We start from the raw sequence: 24503 nt of genomic DNA on the forward strand, positions 1-24503 counted from the left end.
AGAATCAGATAGGTAATAATGTGATGCATTTGAATGAAATCCTTTGGAAGGTCAGGTAATAATGTGATGTATTTGAATAAAATTCTTTGGAAGATCAGGTAATAATGTGATGCATTTGAATGAAATCCTTTGAAGGATCAGATAGGTAATAATGTGATGCATTTGAATGAAATCCTTTGGAAGGTCAGGAAATAATGTGATGCATTTGAATGAAATTCTTTGGAAGATCAGGTAATAATGTGATGCATTTGAATGAAATTCTTTGGAAGATCAGGTAATAATGTGAAGCATTTGAATGAAATCCTTTGGAAGATCAGTTAATAATGTGAAGCATTTGAATGAAATCCTTTGGAAGGTCAGGTAATAATGTGAAGCATTTGAATGAAATCCTTTGAAGGATCAGATAGGTAATAATGTGAAGCATTTGAATGAAATCCTTTGGAAGGTCAGGTAATAATGTGAAGCATTTGAATGAAATCCTTTGGAAGATCAGTTAATAATGTGAAGCATTTGAATGAAATCCTTTGGATGGTCAGGTAATAATGTGATGCATTTGAATGAAATCCTTTGGAAGGTCAGGTAATAATGTGATGCATTTGATTGAAATCCTTTGGAAGGTCAGGTAATAATGTGATGCATTTGAATGAAATCCTTTGGAAGGTCAGGTAATAATGTGATGCATTTGAATGAAATCCTTTGGAAGATCAGTTAATAATGTGAAGCATTTGAATGAAATCCTTTGGAAGGTCAGGTAATAATGTGATGCATTTGAATGAAATCCTTTGGAAGGTCAGGTAATAATGTGATGCATTTGAATGAAATCCTTTGGAAGGTCAGGTAATAATGTGATGCATTTGAATGAAATCCTTTGGAAGGTGAGGTAATAATGTGAAGCATTTGAATGAAATCCTTTGGAAGGTCAGGTAATAATGTGATGCATTTGAATGAAATCCTTTGAAGGATCAGATAGTTAATAATGTGAAGCATTTGAATGAAATCCTTTGGAAGATCAGTTAATAATGTGAAGCATTTGAATGAAATCCTTTGGAGGATTAGGTCAGGTAATAATGTGATGCATTTGAATGAAATCCTTTGGAAGGTCAGGTAATAATGTGAAGCATTTGAATGAAATCCTTTGGAAGATCAGTTAATAATGTGAAGCATTTGAATGAAATCCTTTGAAGGATCAGATAGGTAATAATGTGATGCATTTGAATGAAATCCTTTGGAAGGTCAGGTAATAATGTGATGCATTTGAATGAAATCCTTTGGAAGGTCAGGTAATAATGTGAAGCATTTGAATGAAATCCTTTGGAAGGTCAGGTAATAATGTGAAGCATTTGAATGAAATCTTTTGAAGGATCAGATAGTTAATAATGTGAAGCATTTGAATGAAATCCTTTGGAAGATCAGGTAATAATGTGATGCATTTGAATGAAATCCTTTGAAGGATCAGATAGGTAATAATATAAAGCATTTGAATGAAATCCTTTGGAAGGTCAGGTAATAACGTGATGCATTTGAATGAAATCCTTTGAAGGATCAGATAGGTAATAATGTGAAACATTTGAATGAAATCCTTTGGAAGATTAGGTAATAATGTGATGCATTTGAATGAAATTCTTTGGAAGATCAGGTAATAATGTGATGCATTTGAATGAAATCCTTTGAAGGATCAGATAGGTAATAATGTGATGCATTTGAATGAAATCCTTTGGAAGGTCAGGTAATAATGTGATGCATTTGAATGAAATTCTTTGGAAGATCAGGTAATAATGTCATGCATTTGAATGAAATCCTTTGAAGGATCAGATAGGTAATAATGTGATGCATTTGAATGAAATCCTTTGGAAGGTCAGGAAATAATGTGATGCATTTGAATGAAATTCTTTGGAAGATCAGGTAATAATGTGATGCATTTGAATGAAATTCTTTGGAAGATCAGGTAATAATGTGATGCATTTGAATGAAATCCTTTGGAGGATCAGGTAGGTAATAATGTGATGCATTTGAATGAAATCCTTTGGAAGATCAGGTAATAATGTGACACATTTGAATGAAATCCTTTACAAGGTCAGGCAATAATGTGATGCATTTGAATGAAATCCTTTGAAGGATCAGATAGGTAATAATGTGAAGCATTTGAATGAAATTCTTTGGATGGTCAGGTAATAATGTGATGCATTTGAATGAAATCCTTTGAAGGATCAGATAGGTAATAATGTGATGCATTTGAATGAAATCCTTTGGAAGGTCAGGTAATAACTTGATGCATTTGAATGAAATCCTTTGAAGGATCAGATAGGTAATAATGTGAAGCATTTGAATGAAATCCTTTGGAAGGTCAGGTAATAATGTGATGCATTTGAATGAAATTCTTTGGAAGATCAGGTAATAATGTGAAGCATTTGAATGAAATCCTTTGGAAGATCAGGTAATAATGTGATGCATTTGAATGAAATCCTTTGGAGGATCAGGTAATAATGTGATGCATTTGAATGAAATCCTTTGGAAGGTCAGGTAATAATGTGATGCATTTGAATGAAATCCTTTGGAGGATCAGGTAGGTAATGTGATACATTTGAATGAAATCCTTTGGAAGATCAGTTAATAATGTGAAGGATTTGAATGAAATCCTTTGGAGGATCAGGTAATAATGTGATGCATTTGAATGAAATCCTTTGGAAGGTCAGGTAATAATGTGAAGCATTTGAATGAAATCCTTTGGAGGATCAGGTAGGTAATGTGATACATTTGAATGAAATCCTTTGGAAGGTCAGGTAATAATGTGACACATTTGAATGAAATCCTTTGGAAGGTCAGGCAATAATGGGATGCATTTGAATGAAATCCTTTGAAGGATCAGATAGGTAATAATGTGAAGCATTTGAATGAAATTCTTTGGAAGGTCAGGTAATAACTTGATGCATTTGAATGAAATCCTTTGAAGGATCAGATAGGTAATAATGTGAAGCATTTGAATGAAATCCTTTGGAAGGTCAGGTAATAATGTGATGCATTTGAATGAAATCCTTTGGAAGATCAGGTAATAATGTGAAGCATTTGAATGAAATCCTTTGGAAGATCAGGTAATAATGTGAAGCATTTGAATGAAATCCTTTGGAGGATCAGGTAATAATGTGATGCATTTGAACGAAATCCTTTGGAAGGTCAGGTAATAATGTGAAGCATTTGAATGAAATCCTTTGGAGGATCAGGTAGGTAATGTGATACATTTGAATGAAATCCTTTGGAAGATCAGTTAATAATGTGAAGCATTTGAATGAAATCCTTTGGAGGATCAGGTAATAATGTGATGCATTTGAATGAAATCCTTTGGAAGGTCAGGTAATAATGTGAAGCATTTGAATGAAATCCTTTGCAGGATCAGGTAGGTAATGTGATACATTTGAATGAAATCCTTTGGAAGGTCAGGTAATAATGTGACACATTTGAATGAAATCCTTTGGAAGGTCAGGCAATAATGTGATGCATTTGAATGAAATCCTTTGAAGGATCAGATAGGTAATAATGTGAAGCATTTGAATGAAATTCTTTGGAAGGTCAGGTAATAATGTGATGCATTTGAATGAAATCCTTTGAAGGATCAGATAGGTAATAATGTGAAACATTTGAATGAAATCCTTTGGAAGGTCAGGTAATAACGTGATGCATTTGAATGAAATCCTTTGGAAGATCAGTTAATAATGTGAAGCATTTGAATGAAATCCTTTGAAGGATCAGATAGGTAATAATGTGAAGCATTTGAATGAAATCCTTTGGAAGGTCAGGTAATAATGTGACACATTTGAATGAAATCCTTTGGAAGGTCAGGTAATAATGTGATGCATTTGAATGAAATCATTTGAAGGATCAGATAGGTAATAATGTGAAGCATTTGAATGAAATCCTTTGGAAGGTCAGGTAATAATGTGATGCATTTGAATGAAATCCTTTGAAGGAGCAGATAGGTAATGATGTGAAGCATTTGAATGAAATCCTTTGGAAGGTCAGGTAATAATGTGATGCATTTGAATGAAATCCTTTGGAAGGTCAGGTAATAATGTGATGCATTTGAATGAAATCCTTTGGAGGATCAGATAGGTAATAATGTGATGCATTTGAATGAAATCCTTTGGAAGATCAGTTAATAATGTGATGCATTTGAATGAAATCCTTTGGAGGATCAGGTAGGTAATAATGTGAAGTAGTGAACATTTATGGTTAGAGATAAAAACTTTACAATGATAATTTACCTACAAGAGAAGATTTCTAAATGACCAATTTGATTATAATTTCTTAATTGCTTCTAATTTGTCTGTGTGTAGTTTATCAAAGTAATATTTAGTGCACTAAGAGATTGGAATTCCATGGAGTTCAAAAAAGCCTTCATGAGTCAAGCTGAATTTTTTTGTTGTGTGTGTGTGTCTGTCTTCCCAAGTTTTGTCATGGTTATAAGTGGTAAACAAGATGTTAACTAAAATTTAAGTTTAAAGCCTGACCATGTATACCAATTATTTAAATTTTCCCATTTGAAATCATTAGTTTTCCAAAACATTCTGTTGCATCACAAGTAAGGTGACATTTTGTATATAAAGAGATTTTTCTTCATTCCTGTTTCATATCAGTCCTTGGGAATCTGTGATTAGAGCTTTTAGTTTTGTTCAGGTATAATTTGAGAGGAATCATTTATTTAAATTATTCATTGGAATTGCAACAGTGCTCATTGATTTTTTGGACTAAGTTACTACTACAGTATTGGATTATTGTGAATTCATTGAAAGACATTCTGGACTATGTTGTGATATGTCAGACTTATTGGTAAATAAGCATATTTAAGATTATTGGAATTCTTTCAGAACTGAAGATAGATATCTTAGGATTTGTGATAGGACATTTAGGGATTATTTGGAATTTAATTCACATTCAGTGTCTTTTAAATTCTCACTTTGTAACTTAGAGAAAGAAGTTATTTGTTGATTTTGCTAAACTTGCTTTCACTTTCTTTATGTTACTTAGTTTAAGACCATAGAGTTGTAACAATAGGAAGAATCCCACAAAGGAACTGATTTGCTATTGATTCACTTATCCTGGGAAAATATATAAATTAAAAAGCCCTTGTCAATTTCACACTTTATGATAGTGCCTTTTGAGAATAAGGTATAAAATAGCCATTGACCATATCTTGCCTTAGAAGTGGCTTTTAATTAATATGGTAGAAAATAACTATAGTCAGTTTCTCACTTTGTGATAGTGGCTTTTGATTAATATGGTATAAAATAACTATAGTCAGTTTCTCACTTTGTGATAGTGCCTTTTGATAATAGGCAAACTGGCAAAACACATGTGGACCCTTTTGTAATGTAGAAACAAATGAAAGAGGACTCAGGCTCTTGAAGTTTTCCACCTGCAATGATCCTGTGCAAGCCAACACATTTGGCCCTCACTAAGTATCTAGAATATGGACCTGGCACAGTCCAGATGGACAAAATCACAACCAGATTGACTACATCTTGGTGAAGAAACGATTCAGCACAGGATTGAATATCACCAGAACACAAAGTTTGCCAGAAGCAAATATTGGAAGTGACCATGATTTATTAATGACAACATTTTGCCTCTACCTGAAAATGAACAAAAAGCCTAACCAACCAAGAATCAGACTGGACCTTGAAAAATTGAAAGATTCAAAAGTCACAGAAGCCTTCCAAGCAATGATCAGTGGTAAATTTGCACCTCTGACAACCCTAGGCATGCAAGACACTGACCTAGAGTCCTTAACAACCACATTCAACACAGCTGTGGCTAGCACAGCTAGCGAAATCATTGGCAAATATCATCAAACAAAGAAACCTTGGATCACAACAGATGTCCTAGATCTATGTGACAAAAGAAGAGAACTGAAAAATGGAAAAAGAGATCATGAAGGAGTTATAAAATATAGAGAGATAAACAATATGATCAGGAAAAGCACAAAAAAGACAAAGTATTCCTGGATAGAAAGACAGTGCTGCAAAATAGAAAACAAAATTGCATATCAACTAGTGAAAGATCTCACAACCCATAAACAAGGGAAAACTACCACCATCCAAGACAAATCAGGAAAATGCCTCACATAAAATCAAGAGATCCTCAAGCAATGGACAGAATACTGCTCAGAATTGTACAATCATAAGACCCAAGGAGATTCAGCAGTACTAACATGCCCTTAGGCAGAAGAAATTGATAACAACCCTATTCTTTTTGAGAAATTAGAAATGGCAGTCAGGTCACTAAAGAATGGATGGTCAGCCAGCATTAACAATATACCAGCAGAGCTCTTTCAAGCAGGAGAAGAGATTGTTGCAGTCCTAACAACAATCTGCAACAAGATATGGCAGACAGGAGAGTGGCCCACCACATGGACTCAACATTTGGTCATCGTGCTCCCCAAGAAGGAAATCGACAGCTATGCCAAAACTACAGAACCATCAGTCTGATCAGTCACTGGAGCAAAGTCATGCTGATGACATTTCTCAACAGACTAAAGCCTCAAGCAGCAAAAATTATTGTGGAAGAGCAGGAAGGAGGACCACAGAACTAATCTTCAGTCTTAGACTCCTTTGTGTATTAACAGAATCTGTACCACATCTTTATAGATTTCAAAAAGGCCTTTGATAGGGTATGAATGTGGCCTTATGGGCAACATTGAGGAAATACAACATGAGCTCAGACCTGGTATGGGTTGTTGAGCACCTCTATGACAAAGCCTCCAGTGCTGTCCTCATCAATGGCAGCAGAGGAAATTGGTTTCGAAGAACAGTTGGAGTCAGACAGGGATGTATACTGTCACCTACTCTCCTCAACATTTTCCTGGAAGGGATCATGGAAGATGCCTTGCATGACCACAAGGGTACTGTCAGCATCGCAGGAAGAACAATCATCAACCTTTGCTACACAGATGATATTGATGGTTTAACAGGAGATGAAAAAGAACTGGCTGACTTGGTTGAATGCATTGACACAACCTCCACACCATGCGTATGGAGATTAGCACTGGAAAAATGAAACTGATGACAAACAACACCAGTGCAGAAATAAGATCAGTGGACAGAAGCTGGAAAGAGTCACAAGTTTCAATTACTTGGGATCAATTATCACAGATGAGGGCTCCAAACCAAAACTATTTTGCAGGATTGCCCAGACAACAGTAGCAATAACAAGGTTGAGACCAATATGGAAAGATACCAAATTGCTTTTGGTTCAAAAATAAGGCTGATGCACTCGATTGTCATATCCATCTTTCTGTATGCTTATGAAACTTGGGCGCTCACATCAGAACTATAAAGAAGTATTCACACCTTCAAAATGAGATACTATGTATTGCAAGATCTTGGACATCTAAAACATTGACCATGTAACCAACAAAGGTGCACAACTGGATCCAATGAACCATTGAACCTATGAAGACCTCTTGACCACTGTGAAAAAACACAAACTGAAGTGGTACGGTCATGTCCCAAGATCATCTGGACTTGCAAAAACAATTTTGCAAGGTACAATGAGAGGGTGCAGAAGAAGAGGCAGCATAAAAAGAGGTGGGAAGACACGAGTAAGGAGTGGACAGGCATGGGATTTGGAGATTCCCAAATTGGTTGTAAAATCGATTGTGGTTCCCCAGCAACCTCTTGGGTTATGGGATTGATGATGAAGATAGTCCATTTCTTTCTTCATGATAGTGGCATTGGACGTTAGGGTATACGATAACTATAGTCCATTTCTTTCTTCATGATAGTGGCATTGGACGTTAATGTATACGATAACTATAGTCCATTTCTTTCTTCATGATAGTGGCATTGGACGTTAGGGTATACGATAACTATAGTCCATTTCTTTCTTCATGATAGTGGCATTGGACATTAGTGTATACGATAACTATAGTCCATTTCTTTCTTCATGATAGTGGCATTGGACGTTAGGGTATAAGATAACTATAGTCCATTTCTTTCTTCATGATAGTGGCATTAGATGTTAGGGTATAAGATAACTATAGTCCATTTCTTTCTTCATGATAGTGGCATTGGACGTTAGGGTATAAGATAACTATAGTCCATTTCTTTCTTCATGATAGTGGCATTGGACATTAGGGTATACGATAACTATAGTCCGTTTGTTTCTTCATGATAGTGGCAATGGATGTTAGGGTATACGATAACTATAGTCCATTTCTTTCTTCATGATAGTGGCATTGGACATTAGTTTATATGATAACTATAGTCCATTTCTTTCTTCATGATAGTGGCATTGGACGTTAGTGTATACGATAACTATAGTCCATTTCTTTCTTCATGATAGTGGCATTGGACGTTAGGGTATAAGATAACTATAGTCCATTTCTTTCTTCATGATAGTGGCATTGGATGTTAGGGTATAAGATAACTATAGTCCATTTCTTTCTTCATGATAGTGGCATTGGACGTTAGGGTATAAGATAACTATAGTCCATTTCTTTCTTCATAATAGTTGAGAATTGGATATAAAATAGCCATTACTCAGTTTATTTTGCTTTAGAAGGGATGTAAGACTGTTTTCAGTTGCATAGCTTTAAATGTGCATTTATTGTGAATTCATTGAGATTATTCCAATAATCTGCAGTGCATTGTTGTTGGAATACAAGTTTGAATTGAAGAGGAAAAATGCTAAATGTCAGTGTTTGATTTTAATCATTTTCAGCATTAAGAACAGTACTAATGAAATTAAAATAAAGTTTGCATCAGGTATCAGTCATTTCAGTAATAATTAGTTCATACAAAAGGTTCCTAATTGATTTAGTTATTGATCAATAACAGAGTTCCACTCAGATTCATAAATAATGTACATGTAACAGAAAAAGTGGTAAGCAACTCCCATAATCCTTGTCTACCTTAATTATGACTATTCCAGAGGCAGAGCAGCCAAACCCTGTGATCCTAAGTGATATTGACAAGTATGACCAGCTGCTTGTCTTCCTCTTTGGTCAGACAATACCCTCTGTCCAGGACATTCTACAGAAATTCCCCACAGATCTTGGAGTGGTCACAGAGGGGAGGCGACTTTTATACACCTATGCCAAGTTCCCCCAGCTCCAGTAAGATCTCGCATGCACATGCACACAAACACAAACACACAAAAACACACACACACACACACACTATATTGGTGGCATTCCAGAATTTCAGTAGCTGGCAGCAGTACATAAAGTCCAGATGTAATTAAGTCCCATGGATGCCAAATACCATGTTGTATTTTCCAAATTTCCTTGTAACAAGGATAAAATATTATGTAAAACACAGGAAGGGATCTTACAACATTCTTTGGAATATCCAATGTTTTGTTCAGTCTGATTTTGTTATAAACAGAGATTACTGTATTTTATCTTTCATTGCCTTTGTCTACTGCCTCCAGCTATTGAATCCAGTATCCAGTCTGTTCACCATATTTCCTCCTTAGGGCAGAATGTCTTTCTATGCCAATACTTATGTCCAGTTGTGCTAAATTCCTCCACTGCTATTTGGATTTCTCTTTGATACATGTAGTATATCAGACTTTACATTTTGAGTTAGACTTGTACATGCTTTCAGACCAAGTCAGATTATGGTGTAGCCCTTTGTCTCATTTTATCAAGTATCATCCTCACATCATTACCTGATTAGTTTGTACAATGCTGCCTAATTGCCTTTAAATATGGCAGCCATTACTAAAATTGGATAAAACTTTCTTTTACTCAAAAATAACTCAGTAGAATTCCACCAAATTTAATAGATAGAACTGATATCAAACCCCTTTCAGATTTATACATATGATTTCACTCTACCATTCAATATAGCTGTCATTACTAACAGAGATTACTTTGTCAACTGGTATTACATGTGGCTGTTAAGCTAATATCGGCTAGATGAATGAAATCAGGCACTCTTGTATCTCTTATCACAACTTAAACTAAGAAATGTTGAAAGTACAGATGAAGCTTTGTAGTGATCTTTGAGGAAACTGGAAAAATCCAGGTAGCTGTGGATAGATGCCAGATTACCTCAGTGCTTAATGGATACAGTCATTTGTAATTGAGGAAATAGTATACCGATACCTTTTTTTTTTCAGACAAAAGAAAAAACTATGGAGAGAAAGACATGAGGTTTTGCTGGAACAAGATGAGGAGGGTTTTGAAATAATTTCAGATGGTCCCATTCCAGATTCAGTGTCAGAACTTGTACCAAGACAACTCCCACTTTCTGAAATACAGCAGGGTATCCTAAAGCCGCCTAGATCCTTTGAGACTTGTCACAATTCTGATCGAAAGATCAAGTTCTCTGATGAGGTACAGTGTGAGTCTTTATCCAGCTTAGATGACAGCCATAATGACAGTTACTATAGTGATAAGTCTGGTTCATCTGGACCCTTGCATGTACCAGAGCAGGTGTTGTCAGAAAACGAGAATGAAGGAATTCATCAGCTTGCTAAGAACCTGTCCATAAAGAAACATGGATACTCTCAGGAGGACTCCAGTGGTGAAAGCACTGATCCAGATGATATATTCTTGGATGTTGATGGGGAAAGAATGAAGTCAAAGAAAAAAATAAAGAAAAGAGTTCATCCTCAACAAAAATGTAAGGCATTCTCTCCTTCTGAAAAGGAAAATTCTGAGATGCCGAGTCCCGGTCATTTTGATGTGACTGTGAGTGTACATGGACATGAAACCCACACACCTACATACTTTGTTACAACTAGTGTACCTATAGAGAGAGATGAGCAACTTTCCCATCAGTCTCATCATCAGCAGGGTCGTAATATTGGCCATGGTAGTAATCCATTCAGTGGTGCTGTGTCAGATTCGTCACAAGTGTCAGACAGTCATAGCAGCTTTAGTGATACATCTATCATATTTATTGAAACAGATGAGAAACAAATAACAAATGATGAGGAAAGCTGTGATTCAGAGACAAACATAGAGGAAGATTCCACAGTGGCACAGGAGAGAGACCTAACAGATGGCCAGGATGCACTCAGAGACATACCATTCTGGAATCAGCTTGTTTTCTCACAGGTAACAAATATTTACACCATATTCCTCATAAGTAACATTTTCATTTCTACCATAAAAAGCTCTATAAAATGTGTTACAGTTTCAGGGCATTATCTTATAGAAGAGTGGTTAACTTTTATGTACTGAAACTCACCCTTCTGTTACTGCTCCTCACATTATTTGTTAATCCTGAAAAGCCTAGTGTGAGTTCTGCCTTTCAGATAACTTCTTGAATTCTCAGGTACTGTTTAGCTTGCCACTAAAAGTTGATGAGTGCTGTTGCACTACATCAGGATTAGCAGTGCCCATGCATAAAAACATAGTCAAGTGTACAGTGGCAGTGTCCACACATAAAAGCATATTCATGTGTAAAGCATCAGTGTTACACAGAAAAACATATATGTACAACATCATTGTCACACAGAAAAGCATATTCATATGTACAACATCAGTGTCATACTGAAAAGCATATTCATATGTAGTGTCATTGTCCATGCATACAAGCATATTTGTTTGTACAGTGCCCACGCAGAAAAACATATGTACATAGTCAGTGTCCACACAGAAAAGCATATTCGTATGTACAGTGTCATTGTCCACACATAAAAGCATATTCATATGTACAACATCAGTGGCCACACATAAAAGCATATTTATATGTACAGTATCCACACATAAAAGCATATTCATATGTACAGTGTCCACACATAAAAGCATATTCATATGTAGTGTCCACACATAAAAGCATATTCATATGTACAGTGTCACACAGAAAATCATATTCATATGTACAGTGTCACACAGCAAAGCATATTCATATGTACAGTGTCACACAGAAAAGCATATTCATATGTACAGTGTCACACAGAAAAGCATGTTCATATGTACAGTGTCACACAGAAAAGCATATTCATATGTACAGTGTCATTGTCCACGTATAAAAGCATATTCTTATGTACAGTGTTATTGTCCACACAGAAAATCATATTTTATCTGTTCAATATCAGTGTCCACACATAAAAGCATAATCAAATGGTACAACATCATTGCATATCAACCATTCCAACTGAGGACATACTAAAATAGTGCAGTAATTATTTTTGTTTTGTATGGCTATTTACTGGACTTACTTAACACTAAAAATTATTGCATACATGACATTACTCTGTAAGTAATAATATATAGGCCATAAATGTTTTCTGTAATACATGACATTACTCTGTAAGTAATAATATATAGGCCATAAATGTTTTCTGTCATACATGACATTACTCTGTAAGTAATAATATATAGGCCATAAATGTTTTGTCATACATGACATTACTCTGTAAGTAATAATATATAGGCCATAAACATTTTCTGTAATACATGACATTACTCTGTAAGTAGTAATATATTGGCCATACACATTTTCTGTAATACATGACATTACTCTGTAAGTAGTAATATATAGGCCATAAACATTTTCTGTAATACATGACATTACTCTGTAAGTAGTAATATATTGGCCATACACATTTTCTGTAATACATGACATTACTCTGTAAGTAATAATATATAGGCCATAAACATTTTCTGTAATACATGACATTACTCTGTAAGTAGTAATATATAGGCCATAAACATTTTCTGTAATACATGACATTACTCTGTAAGTAATAATATATAGGCCATAAACATTTTCTGTAATACATGACATTACTCTGTAAGTAGTAATATATAGGCCATAAACATTTTCTGTAATACATGACATTACTCTGTAAGTAATAATATATAGGCCATAAACATTTTCTGTAATACATGACATTACTCTGTAAGTAATAATATATAGGCCATAAACATTTTCTGTAATACATGACATTACTCTGTAAGTAGTAATATATAGGCCATAAACATTTTCTGTAATACATGACATTACTCTGTAAGTAGTAATATATTGGCCATACACATTTTCTGTAATACATGACATTACTCTGTAAGTAGTAATATATAGGCCATAAACATTTTCTGTAATACATGACATTACTCTGTAAGTAGTAATATATAGGCCATAAACATTTTCTGTAATACATGACATTACTCTGTAAGTAGTAATATATTGGCCATAAACATTTTCTGTAATACATGACATTACTCTGTAAGTAGTAATATATAGGCCATAAACATTTTCTGTAATACATGACATTACTCTGTAAGTAGTAATATATTGGCCATAAACATTTTCTGTAATACATGACATTACTCTGTAAGTAGTAATATATTGGCCATAAACATTTTCTGTAATACATGACATTACTCTGTAAGTAGTAATATATAGGCCATAAACATTTTCTGTAATACATGACATTACTCTGTAAGTAGTAATATATTGGCCATAAACATTTTCTGTAATACATGACATTACTCTGTAAGTAATAATATATAGGCCATAAACATTTTCTGTAATACATGACATTACTCTGTAAGTAGTAATATATTGGCCATAAACATTTTCTGTAATACATGACATTACTCTGTAAGTAATAATATATAGGCCATAAACATTTTCTGTAATACATGACATTACTCTGTAAGTAGTAATATATAGGCCATAAACATTTTCTGTAATACATGACATTACTCTGTAAGTAATAATATATAGGCCATAAACATTTTCTGTAATACATGACATTACTCTGTAAGTAATAATATATAGACCATAAATGTTTTCTGTCATACATGACATTACACTGTAAGTAATAATATTTAGGCCATAAACATTTTCTGTCATACATGACATTACACTGTAAGTAATAATATTTAGGCCATAAATGTTTTGTCATACATGACATTAGTCTGCAAGTAATAATATATAGGCCATAAATGTTTTCTGTCATACATGACATTACACTGTAAGTAATAATATATAGACCATAAATGTTTTCTGTCATACATGACATTACTCTGTAAGTAATAATATATAGACCATAAATGTTTTCTGTCATACATGACATTAGTCTGCAAGTAATAATATATAGGCCATAAATGTTTTCTGTCATACATGACATTACACTTTAAGTAATAATATATAGGCCATACATGTTTTCTGTCATACATGACATTAGTCTGCAAGTAATAATATATAGGCCATAAATGTTTTGTCATACATGACATTAGTCTGCAAGTAATAATATATAGGCCATAAATGTTTTCTGTCATACATGACATTAGTCTGCAAGTAATAATATATAGGCCATAAATGTTTTCTGTCATACATGACATTACACTGTAAGTAATAATATTTAGGCCATAAATGTTTTGTCATACATGACATTACTCTATAAGTAATAATATATAGGCCATACATGTTTTCTGTCATACATGACATTAGTCTGCAAGTAATAATATATAGGCCATAAATGTTTTGTCATACATGACATTAGTCTGCAAGTAATAATATATAGGCCATAAATGTTTTCTGTCATACATGACATTACACTTTAAGTAATAATATATAGGCCATAAATGTTTTCTGTCATACATGACATTACTCTGTAAGTAATAATATATGGACCATAAATGTTTTCTGTCATACATGACATTACTCTATAAGTAATAATATATAGGCCATAAATGTTTTGTCATACATGACATTAGTCTGCAAGTAATAATATATAGGCCATAAATGTTTTCTGTCATACATGACATTACACTGTAAGTAATAATATATAGGCCATAAATGTTTTCTGTCATACATGACATTACACTTTAAGTAATAATATATAGGCCATACATGTTTTCTGTCATACATGACTTTACACTGTAAGTAATAATATATAGGCCATAAATGTTTTCTGTCATACATGACATTAGTCTGTAAGTAATAATATATAGACCATAAATGTTTTCTGTCATACATGACATTACTCTATAAGTAATAATATATATGCCACACATGTTTTCTGTCATACATGACTTTACACTGTAAGTAATAATATATAGGCCATAAATGTTTTTTGTCATACATGACATTAGTCTGTAAGTAATAATATATAGGCCAGTGACAAAAATAAAACTGAAACAAAAATTTCAAAAAACATACAGTAAATATATTGGGCATTGGATGGATTCCAAGATGGTATTACATTACAGAAACATTAAACAGACCTATAATTTATGCAATTTAACTAAACTTTTTTTTACAGCTGAAGTGCTGTAGTTGCTGATTGGAAAGATAAAAAAATGCAATATTTGCAACTTTTGATTCATCTGCATGTAGAAAAGATAAATAAGTGTACATTTTATTGTAATTGATAATATGAATACCATATCATTCATTTAAAATTATTTCATGAAAATATAATTATATTCTGTAACTTTTTTTCTCTGCAAACAAAATCCTTCAGAGACAGAATAAAGTCTTAGTTGGACCATTTTGTTTGGACTGGGTGTTTCACTGCTCATCTTGAAATATTAAACTAGATGTTTATGTGCATCTCTTTGAATGCCACACCCATACAGTAAAGGTCAGACAGTGAGTGTGACCTCTATTTCACATTTTACTGGCATAGGTTAAGTTTATTTATTTAGTTCATTACCACAAAAGGACTTTTTTGCCTGTGATATACATACTATCCTATCTTGAATCCTGAACTGATGTAACTTGATGAGCACCACTTCATGGAACATTCTATCCTTTCGGACTTGTCACAGAACTTTTGGGATTACTAATTCACAATATTGTAAATTCCTTTCAGATTTTCACTTTGTATTATAAGGAAAAAAGTTATTTGTTGAAATTTTCAAAACTTGTTGCTTTTGCTTCTTTCAGTTACATGGTTTAAGACCATTGATTTGTAACACTCATAACCACATAAGTTGTTTCATGCTGTATCCCTTGTAGCCTACAGAGGCATTTTCTGACCAGTTCAATTGGAAGTAGGAATAAATAAGTTTATTCATTGGTAAACTTTTCGTATTGATGACTATACTTTGTATACTGTAATATTTTACCTTCAACATGTGTTATATAAATGTAAATCATTTTGGAGCAGTGAACATTATCACCAATTGCTGGCATAACAGTTTACAAGTGGTCTTGTGTCAGATGTATCAAATAAAATGTGAGACACAATTCTCTTAAATGATTTTACAGATCTGTTGATTGTGTTATCTGAGTACCCACCACCACCCTGTTGTTGATGAGGTACAGTAAATGTTCATAAAGCAAATGGACAAGCATTCAACTACTCATCCATTCATGAAGTACATTACTGCCAAAACAGTCTGTGTGCACATGGAAATAGCCTGGCTTACTGGCACCCAGCCTTATGGAAATAACCTGGTGTGCTGTTACCCAGTGCTGATTTCATTACTGTCAAAACAGTCTGTGTGCACATGGAAATAGCCTGGTGTACTGGCACCAAGCCTTACGGAAATAGCATGGCATACTGGCACCCAGCCTTATGGAAATAACCTGGTGTACTGGCACCCAGTGCTGATTTCATTACTGTCAAAACAGTCTGTGTACACATGGAAACAGCCTGAGTACTGGCACCCAGTGCTGATTTCATTACTGTCAAAACAGTCTGTGTACACATGGAAACAGCCTGGTTTACTGGCACCCAGCCTTATGGAAATAACCTGGTGTACTGGCACCCAGCCTTATGGAAATAACCTGGCATACTGGCACCCAGTGCTGATTTCATTAGTGTCAAAACAGTCTGTGTACACATGGAAACAGCCCAAGTACTGGCACCCAGTGCTGATTTCATTACTGTCAAAACAGTCTGTGTGCACATGGAAAAAGCCTGGCTTACTGGCGTCCAGCCTTAATGAAATAGCCTGGTGTACTACCACCCAGTGCCAATTTCATTACTGTCAAAACAGTCTTTGTGCACATAGAAACAGCCTGGGTAATGGCACCCAACACTGAATTCATTACTGTTAAAACAGCCTGCATGCACATGGAAACAGCCTGGTGAACTGGTACCCAGCACTGATTATATTACTGTCAAAACAGTCTGTGTGCACATGGAAACAACCTGGTGAACTGGTAGCCTCCACTGATTTCATTGCTGTTAAAAAGTCTGTGTGCACATGGAAACAGCCTGGTGAAATGGCACCCGCCACTGATTTCATTACTGTCAAAGCAGTCTGTGTGCACATGGTAACAGCCTGGTGAAGGGTCACCCTTCCCAGATTTCATTACTGTTGATAACAAGAGGTATATGGTAGCAGCTAGTATTGACTAATCAGAAAAGATCATATTTGCTGATGCAAACTAGAATTACACATAACAATGTATTTTAATACTTATATTATCCCTGATAAATATTCAGTGCATTGTGCTGTGACAGTTGTAAACATGGACTTATTTGCAAAGTGCACAGTTGCCACTAAAACAGCAGATATTATATGATGGCAAGAGAGAACACCGTCACAAGAGCTGAGACTAAGAAAGTACCATAAATACAATGCAGATGAATATGAATGGCTTTATTACAAACCAGGATAGGAATTAACATTGTGCACCTACTGCTCTGAGTATTTGGAGAGAGAGTATAGTGTACCGGGTTCTTCACTCATTGATGGATGAAAACAAATATGGAATTATGCAATGAAACCTCTCTACATATAATGTCAGAGGGATATGTGAAATCAAAGAAAAAAGCTGGTTCTGCAGAGCAAAGTTGTGGCATCTTTGAACAAGAGTATTTTAAAGAAATTTGAACATGAACTTTCAACTTTTGTGGGTTTTGTTGGTGAGATATGGTTGTTGTTGATTTGAGTTGATGCTAATAAATAACTGTTGAATTAGAAACTGAACTGGCTTCTGTTTGATTTTAGCAGGATCCATGAAATTTTTTCATGTGAGGCATCATCTGTAGTGGGAAATCAAGGTCAATACTTACACATAAACTGTGCTCTTGACAGTGGTCATCATATTGGTTGTCACTCCAAGATCATATTGGCTGTCACTCCAAGGTCATACTGGATGTCACTCTAAGGTCGTACTGGCTATCGTTTGAAGGTCATACTGGATGTCACTCCTAGGTTACTCAGTGTTAAAATCTTGCTTTAAGGGACGGTCATTGGTGATAGCTTATAAAACAGCTTAACAGGATAATTATCTAAAAAAAAGTGAACCAACCTCTGATTTTTATCAATCCAGTATAGTGCCTATGCTTTGATATTGTAGAAAAGAACATTTGTTTTAGTGGGTTTTTAAGGTTGTATGCTCATGGGTTCAGTATTTCATCGTCAAAATCACTTCAGTAAAAATGTATTTTCCACATGATAATTAATTTAAAAATGAATCCCAGAGACAACAGAAACTTTCATTGGGATTTATTGATTACATTCTGTTTTTTAAAATCTATTTTAGGCCAAACCTGTTTTGTTTCATCTACTAGCAAGCCATCATACTTTCTGTTTAAATCTTGTGTACCTAATTTTTTTATCAGCTGCCTCTCTTTCTGTTTGGCCAGAGCTTAACAAAGTATAAAGGTAGCTTGCCCAAGGGCGGGCAAACATACTGGAAACTTGAACTAGCCCTTAGGGTATTTGAGCCTGCCCCAAAAAATGCTAAAATAATATTGCAGTGAGAGTTAAAAAATAAGGTGTAATAAGTGTTGGAGTGTTTTCTGGAAATTATATTTGTTTTAAAAGTAATGAGCTTTTGTTTTCCATTGCAATTTAAAACCATATGCCGATAGTAAAACAAAAAGAAGATATATCTAAATAGTACATTCAGATGTGTAGATGAGAAAGAGGAAGAGATTAGGAATGTTTAGGTAAAATACATTGAACTAAAAATTTAACATAATCCAGAATACAGCTGTGGTAATGATATTTTAATCGTGTTTAAATATATGATAACATTTTTCTTTATATGCTTTTATGATTAGTTTGTGGAAACTTTATGCAGTTTCTTTTTTGTCTAAATGTGCTGATAACACTTATTTTTATCTTTTTATTTAACAATTATCACCTAGTAATCTGCATTAGCAATATACTTGAAATTTGACAAGCCTGGTTGGGGGCATAATTTGATAACACATCCATTTATTTAGGAATTATCACCAAGCAATCTTGAAATTGGCAACATGCATGAAAATGATCTTTGACAAGTCAATTTTAATGGTTTGAGGACACTTATTTTTATCCATTTGACCATTGCCAAACAGTAAATATGTATTGGCCTCCTAAAAATTAAATGAGTTTCTCTATTTTGAGTGCTCTTTGAAGGAAATTCCATTGGCTAATCATTAGGGAAGAGTACCCTTTGAAGGAAATTCCATTGGCTAATCATTAGGGGAGAATGCCCTTTTTAGGAAATTCCATTGGCTAATCATGAGGGTAGAGTGCTCAGTGGCTAATTGTTAGGGAAGAGAGAAATTTTAAGGAAATTCCAATGTCTAGTCATTAGGGAAGAGTGCCTTTGGATGGAAAATCAGGTGACTAATCATTAGGGAAGAGTGTCCTTTTAAGGAAATTCCATTGGCTAATCATTAGGGAAGAGTGTCCTTTTAAGGAAATTCTATTGGCTAATCATTAGGGAAGAGTGTCCTTTTAAGGAAATTCCATTGGCTAATCATTAGGGAAGAGTGTCCTTTTAAGGAAATTCTATTGGCTAATCATTAGGGAAGAGTGTCCTTTTAAGGAAATTCCATTGGCTAATCATTAGGGAAGAGTGCCCTTTTATGGAAATTCTATTGGCTAATCATTAGGGAAGAGTGTCCTTTTAAGGAAATTCCATTGGCTAATCATTAGGGAAGAGTGTCCTTTTAAGGAAATTCTATTGGCTAATCATTAGGGAAGAGTGTCCTTTTAAGGAAATTCCATTGGCTAATCATTAGGGAAGAGTGTCCTTTTAAGGAAATTCTATTGGCTAATCATTAGGGAAGAGTGTCCTTTTAAGGAAATTCTATTGGCTAATCATTAGGGAAGAGTGTCCTTTTAAGGAAATTCCATTGGCTAATTATTAGGGAAGAGTGTCCTTTTAAGGAAATTCCATTGGCTAATCATTAGGGAAGAGTGCCCTTTTATGGAAATTCCAGTGTCTAATCATTAGGGAATAGTGTCATTTTATGGAAATTCAGGTGGCTAATCATTATGGATGGAAGAGAACCTTTTATGACCAAACATATCTGCTGAAATCTCATGAGTTATATAATTAACAAAGATTAGCTAGTCACTTAAATATCAGTGACATGTACAGAAACAATCTTTTGGTAGCCAACTTTTGAGAGTTGATAAGCTTGGCACTATTTGGAGCCTACTCTTCCTGTGTCTAGGCTAGGACATGAAAGTTACTGAATCCTTTATACATACAGATATTAAGATTATAATGTAACAGAAAAGTTAAATATATTCCTATTTGTTAAAAAAAATTGAAATAGCAAATATTCACTGTCTTTGAGAGAATATGTCTGACTGACCTTGATTACAAGATGGAAATTCTTGATTACAAGATGGAAATTGTAGATTGACTTTGACTAAAAGATGGAAATTGTAGATTGATCATGACTACAAGATGGAAATGCTAAACTGACCTTGACTACAAGATGGAAATGCTAGACTGACCTTGTCTCCAAGATGGAAATTGTAGATTGACCTTGACTACAAGATGGAAATGCTAAACTGACCTTGACTACAAGATGGAAATGCTAGACTGACCTTGTCTCCAAGATGGAAATTGTAGATTGACCTTGACTACAAGATGGAAATGCTAAACTGACCTTGACTACAAGATGGAAATGCTAAACTGACCTTGTCTCCAAGATGGAAATTGTAGATTGACCTTGACTACAAGATGGAAATGCTAAACTGACCTTGACTACAAGATGGAAATGCTAGACTGACCTTGACTACAAGATGGAAATTGTAGATTGACTTTGACTAAAAGATGGAAATTGTAGATTGATCATGACTACAAGATGGAAATGCTAGACTGACCTTGACTACAAGATGGAAATGCTAGACTGACCTTGACTACAAGATGGAAATGCTAGACTGACCTTGTCTCCAAGATGGAAATTGTAGATTGACTTTGACTAAAAGATGGAAATTGTAGACTGACCTTGACTACAAGATGGAAATTGTAGATTGATCATGACTACAAGATGGAAATGCTAGACTGACCTCGACTACAAGATGGAAATGCTAAACTGACCTTGTCTCCAAGATGAAAGGGCAGACACTGACATCAAAGAAACTATCATATTTATGTAATAGAAGGAAGAGTGTGGAAAACATAAATGGCAAATAAAGTTGATATAAGAATGTGGCATGCATAAATGGTAAATAACAGTGCTAGTACATGTGCCATGGTAGGAATGTGGTACACATAAATGGTAAATAAAGGTGCTAGGACATGTAACATGGCAAGATCATAGAGTATTAAACCCTCTAACCTTCTCTACCAGTTGTTTTGACTTGCCCATGAGCATGCACCTCTAACCCTCTCTACCAGTTGTTTTGACTTGCCCATGCACATGCACCTCTAACCCTCTCTACCAGTTCTTTTGACTTGCACATGAGCATGCACCTCTAACCCTCTCTACTAGTTTTCTTGACTTGCCCATGAGCATGCACCTCTAACCCTCTCTACCAGTTGTATTGACTTGCCCATGAGCATGCACCTCTAACCCTCTCTACCAGTTGTTTTGACTTACCCATGAGCATGCACCTCTAACCCTCTTTACCAATTGTTTTGACTGGCCCATGAGCATGCACCTCTAACCCTCTCTACCAGTTGTTTTGATTTGCCCATGAACATGCACCTTGTGAACTTGAGCTTGTTAAAGTTAAATTTGAACTTGTCCTAGACATTGGGCAACCATATTTGTAATGCCCTGATGTCTGTCTGGTATTGATATAACAGAGTTGTTCTGATATTCAGCTTTCAACCTGCAAATTCACATATATTGTTTTCATTCTCAGGTAAACTAAAAAATAAGGTGACAAAATAATTAGCTTTGTGTGTTTTTTGTGTGCAGTATTTCAAATTTGTTTTTATTAAACGCTTCTATATGTTTATATTTCATTATTTAATTCTGAGATACTTTTCACTCCATGGTCTCTCATAACTAACAGGTCATTGTCTATGTGAGCTCTTTGGTTCTTCGAGAAGATGAGCAGCAGGCCTTACTGGTAATAGATCAGCCAATTAAGATGCTTATCCAGAAGACATCAGCTCCATCTTCACTCATCAAGTTTGCCTGTCGCCAATACTCAGATTCTGACACACTGATGGACCTGGACCCGGCTGTTGTCATCAGCATTATTGATGCTGTAAGATATAGGTATGTCATCATCATACTTCATGCTGTCAGATAAAGGTGTAGGGTCTTCAGTATCCTTGATGTCTGCAGATATAGGTACAGGGTTATTAGTATCATGGGCGCTGTCAGATATAGGTGCATGGTCATCTGTATCATGAATACTGTAAGATGCATGTACAGGGTCATCAGCTATCTTAAAGTTTTACAATTAAAAGTTTATTAGCATTATTGATGCTGTCAAATACAGGTACAAAGTCATCAGCATTTTTGATGCTGTTAGAGACTGGTACAGAATCATCAGCATCATGGATATTATCAGATAAAGGTATGGAGTCATCATCAGCATCATAGATGTTATCAGATAAAGGTATGGAATCATCATCATCACCATGGATATTATCAGATAAAGGTATGGAGTCATCATCAGCATCATGGATATTATCAGATAAAGGTATGGAGTCATCATCATCATCATGGATATTATCAGATAAAAGTATGGAGTCATCATCAGCATCATGGATATTATCAGGTAAAGGTATGGAGTCATCATCATCACCATGGATATTATCAGATAAAGGCATGGAGTCATCATCAGCAATAATTACATCAGATTAGTGACAATTTATTCTGTTAGACACATTGTAACCAGTGTCAATGATGCTGTAAGAGACACTGTAATTAGTGTTATGAGTATTATTATTGATATTGTGACTTGTGTTGTTATTGCTTATGACTAGTGTCATCATTGCTGCAGAACACATTGTCACTAATATCGTCAGTACTGTAAAAGTTATTGTGATGCTGTTAGAGATATTGTTGTTAGAGACATTGTGACTAGTGTCATCATGCTGTGAGAGACATTGTGACTAGTCATCATGCTGTGAGAGACATTGTGACTAGTGACATCATGCTGTTAAAAACATTGACAAAATATAAATGTTTGAGACATTATGACATGTTATTGATGCTCTTGGAGTCATTTGTAACTAGAGTTGTCAATACTGTTAGAGATATTGTGACAATTGTTGCCTGTGCTATTAGATAATGCATCTAGTGTTACCAGTGTTGTTTATGCTGTATAATACATTGTTGTTTATGCTCTGAAACAATGCTGTTTATACTGTATGACACAATGTTGCAACATTCATTGTGACCAGTGTCATCTGATGTTGTAAGATACATTGCCATTTGAGTCATCAGTTCTGTAGATACACTGTGACTAGTGTCATCTATGAAGTATGATACATTGTCATCAGTGCTGTAGAGCTGTAGATACACTGTGACTAGTGTCATCTATGAAGTAAGATACATTGTCATCTATGAAGTAAGATACATTGTCATCAATGCTGTAGATACACTATGACTAGTGTCATTGATATTGTAAAATACATTCAGAATAGTGTCATCAGTACTGTAGATACACTGTGACTAGTGTCATCTATGAAGTAAGATACATTGTCATCAGTGCTGTAGATACACTATGACTAGTGTCATCTATGAAGTAAGATACATTGTCATCAGTGCCGTAGATACACTGGGACTAGTGTCATTGACATTCTAAAATACATTCAGACCAGTGTCATCAGTACTGTAGATCCATTGTGACTATTGTCATCTATGAAGTAAGATACATTGTCATCGATAATGTAGATACACTGTGACTAGTGTCATTGACATTGTCAAATACATTCAGACCAGTGTCATCAGTACTATAGATACACTGTGACTAGTGTCATCTATGAAGATACATTGTCATCGATGCTGTAGATACACTATGACTAGTGTCATTGACATTGTCAAATACATTCAGACCAGTGTCATCAGTACTGTAGATACACTGTGATTAGTATCATCTATGAAGTAAGATACATTATCATTCATGCTGTAGATACACTATGACTAGTGTCATTGACATTGTCAAATACATTCAGACAAGTGTCATCAGTACTGTAGATACACTGTGACTAGTGTCATCTATGAAGTAAGATACATTGTCATCAATGCTGTAGATACACTATGACTAGTATCATCTATGAAGTAAGATACATTGTCATCAATGCTGTAGATACACTGTGACTAGTGTCATTGACATTGTAAAATACATTGAGACCAGTGTCGTAAATGTTGTAAATATGCTGTGACTAGTGTCATCTATGTAGTAACATACAATCTGACAGGTGTCATTGATGCTGTAGATA

The 24503-nt window shown here is 34.8% G+C and overlaps 1 protein-coding gene across 1 annotated transcript in view; it reads left to right on the top strand.

Moving 5' to 3' along the window:
* The window catches only part of LOC149788423 (uncharacterized), an 82932-nt gene that overhangs the window by 51163 nt on the left and 7266 nt on the right, over nt 1-24503 (top strand). The window contains exons 9-11 of the mRNA XM_089974403.1: nt 8923-9106; nt 10117-11059; nt 22118-22326. Of these exons, the coding sequence (XP_089830529.1) occupies nt 8923-9106; nt 10117-11059; nt 22118-22326 (1336 nt within the window). The remainder of the gene's footprint in view (nt 1-8922; nt 9107-10116; nt 11060-22117; nt 22327-24503) is intronic.

Source organism: Sinohyriopsis cumingii, chromosome 11, assembly GCF_028554795.1.
Source record: "Sinohyriopsis cumingii isolate HCF-2022 chromosome 11, ASM2855479v2, whole genome shotgun sequence".
Lineage (NCBI taxonomy): Eukaryota > Metazoa > Mollusca > Bivalvia > Unionida > Unionidae > Sinohyriopsis > Sinohyriopsis cumingii.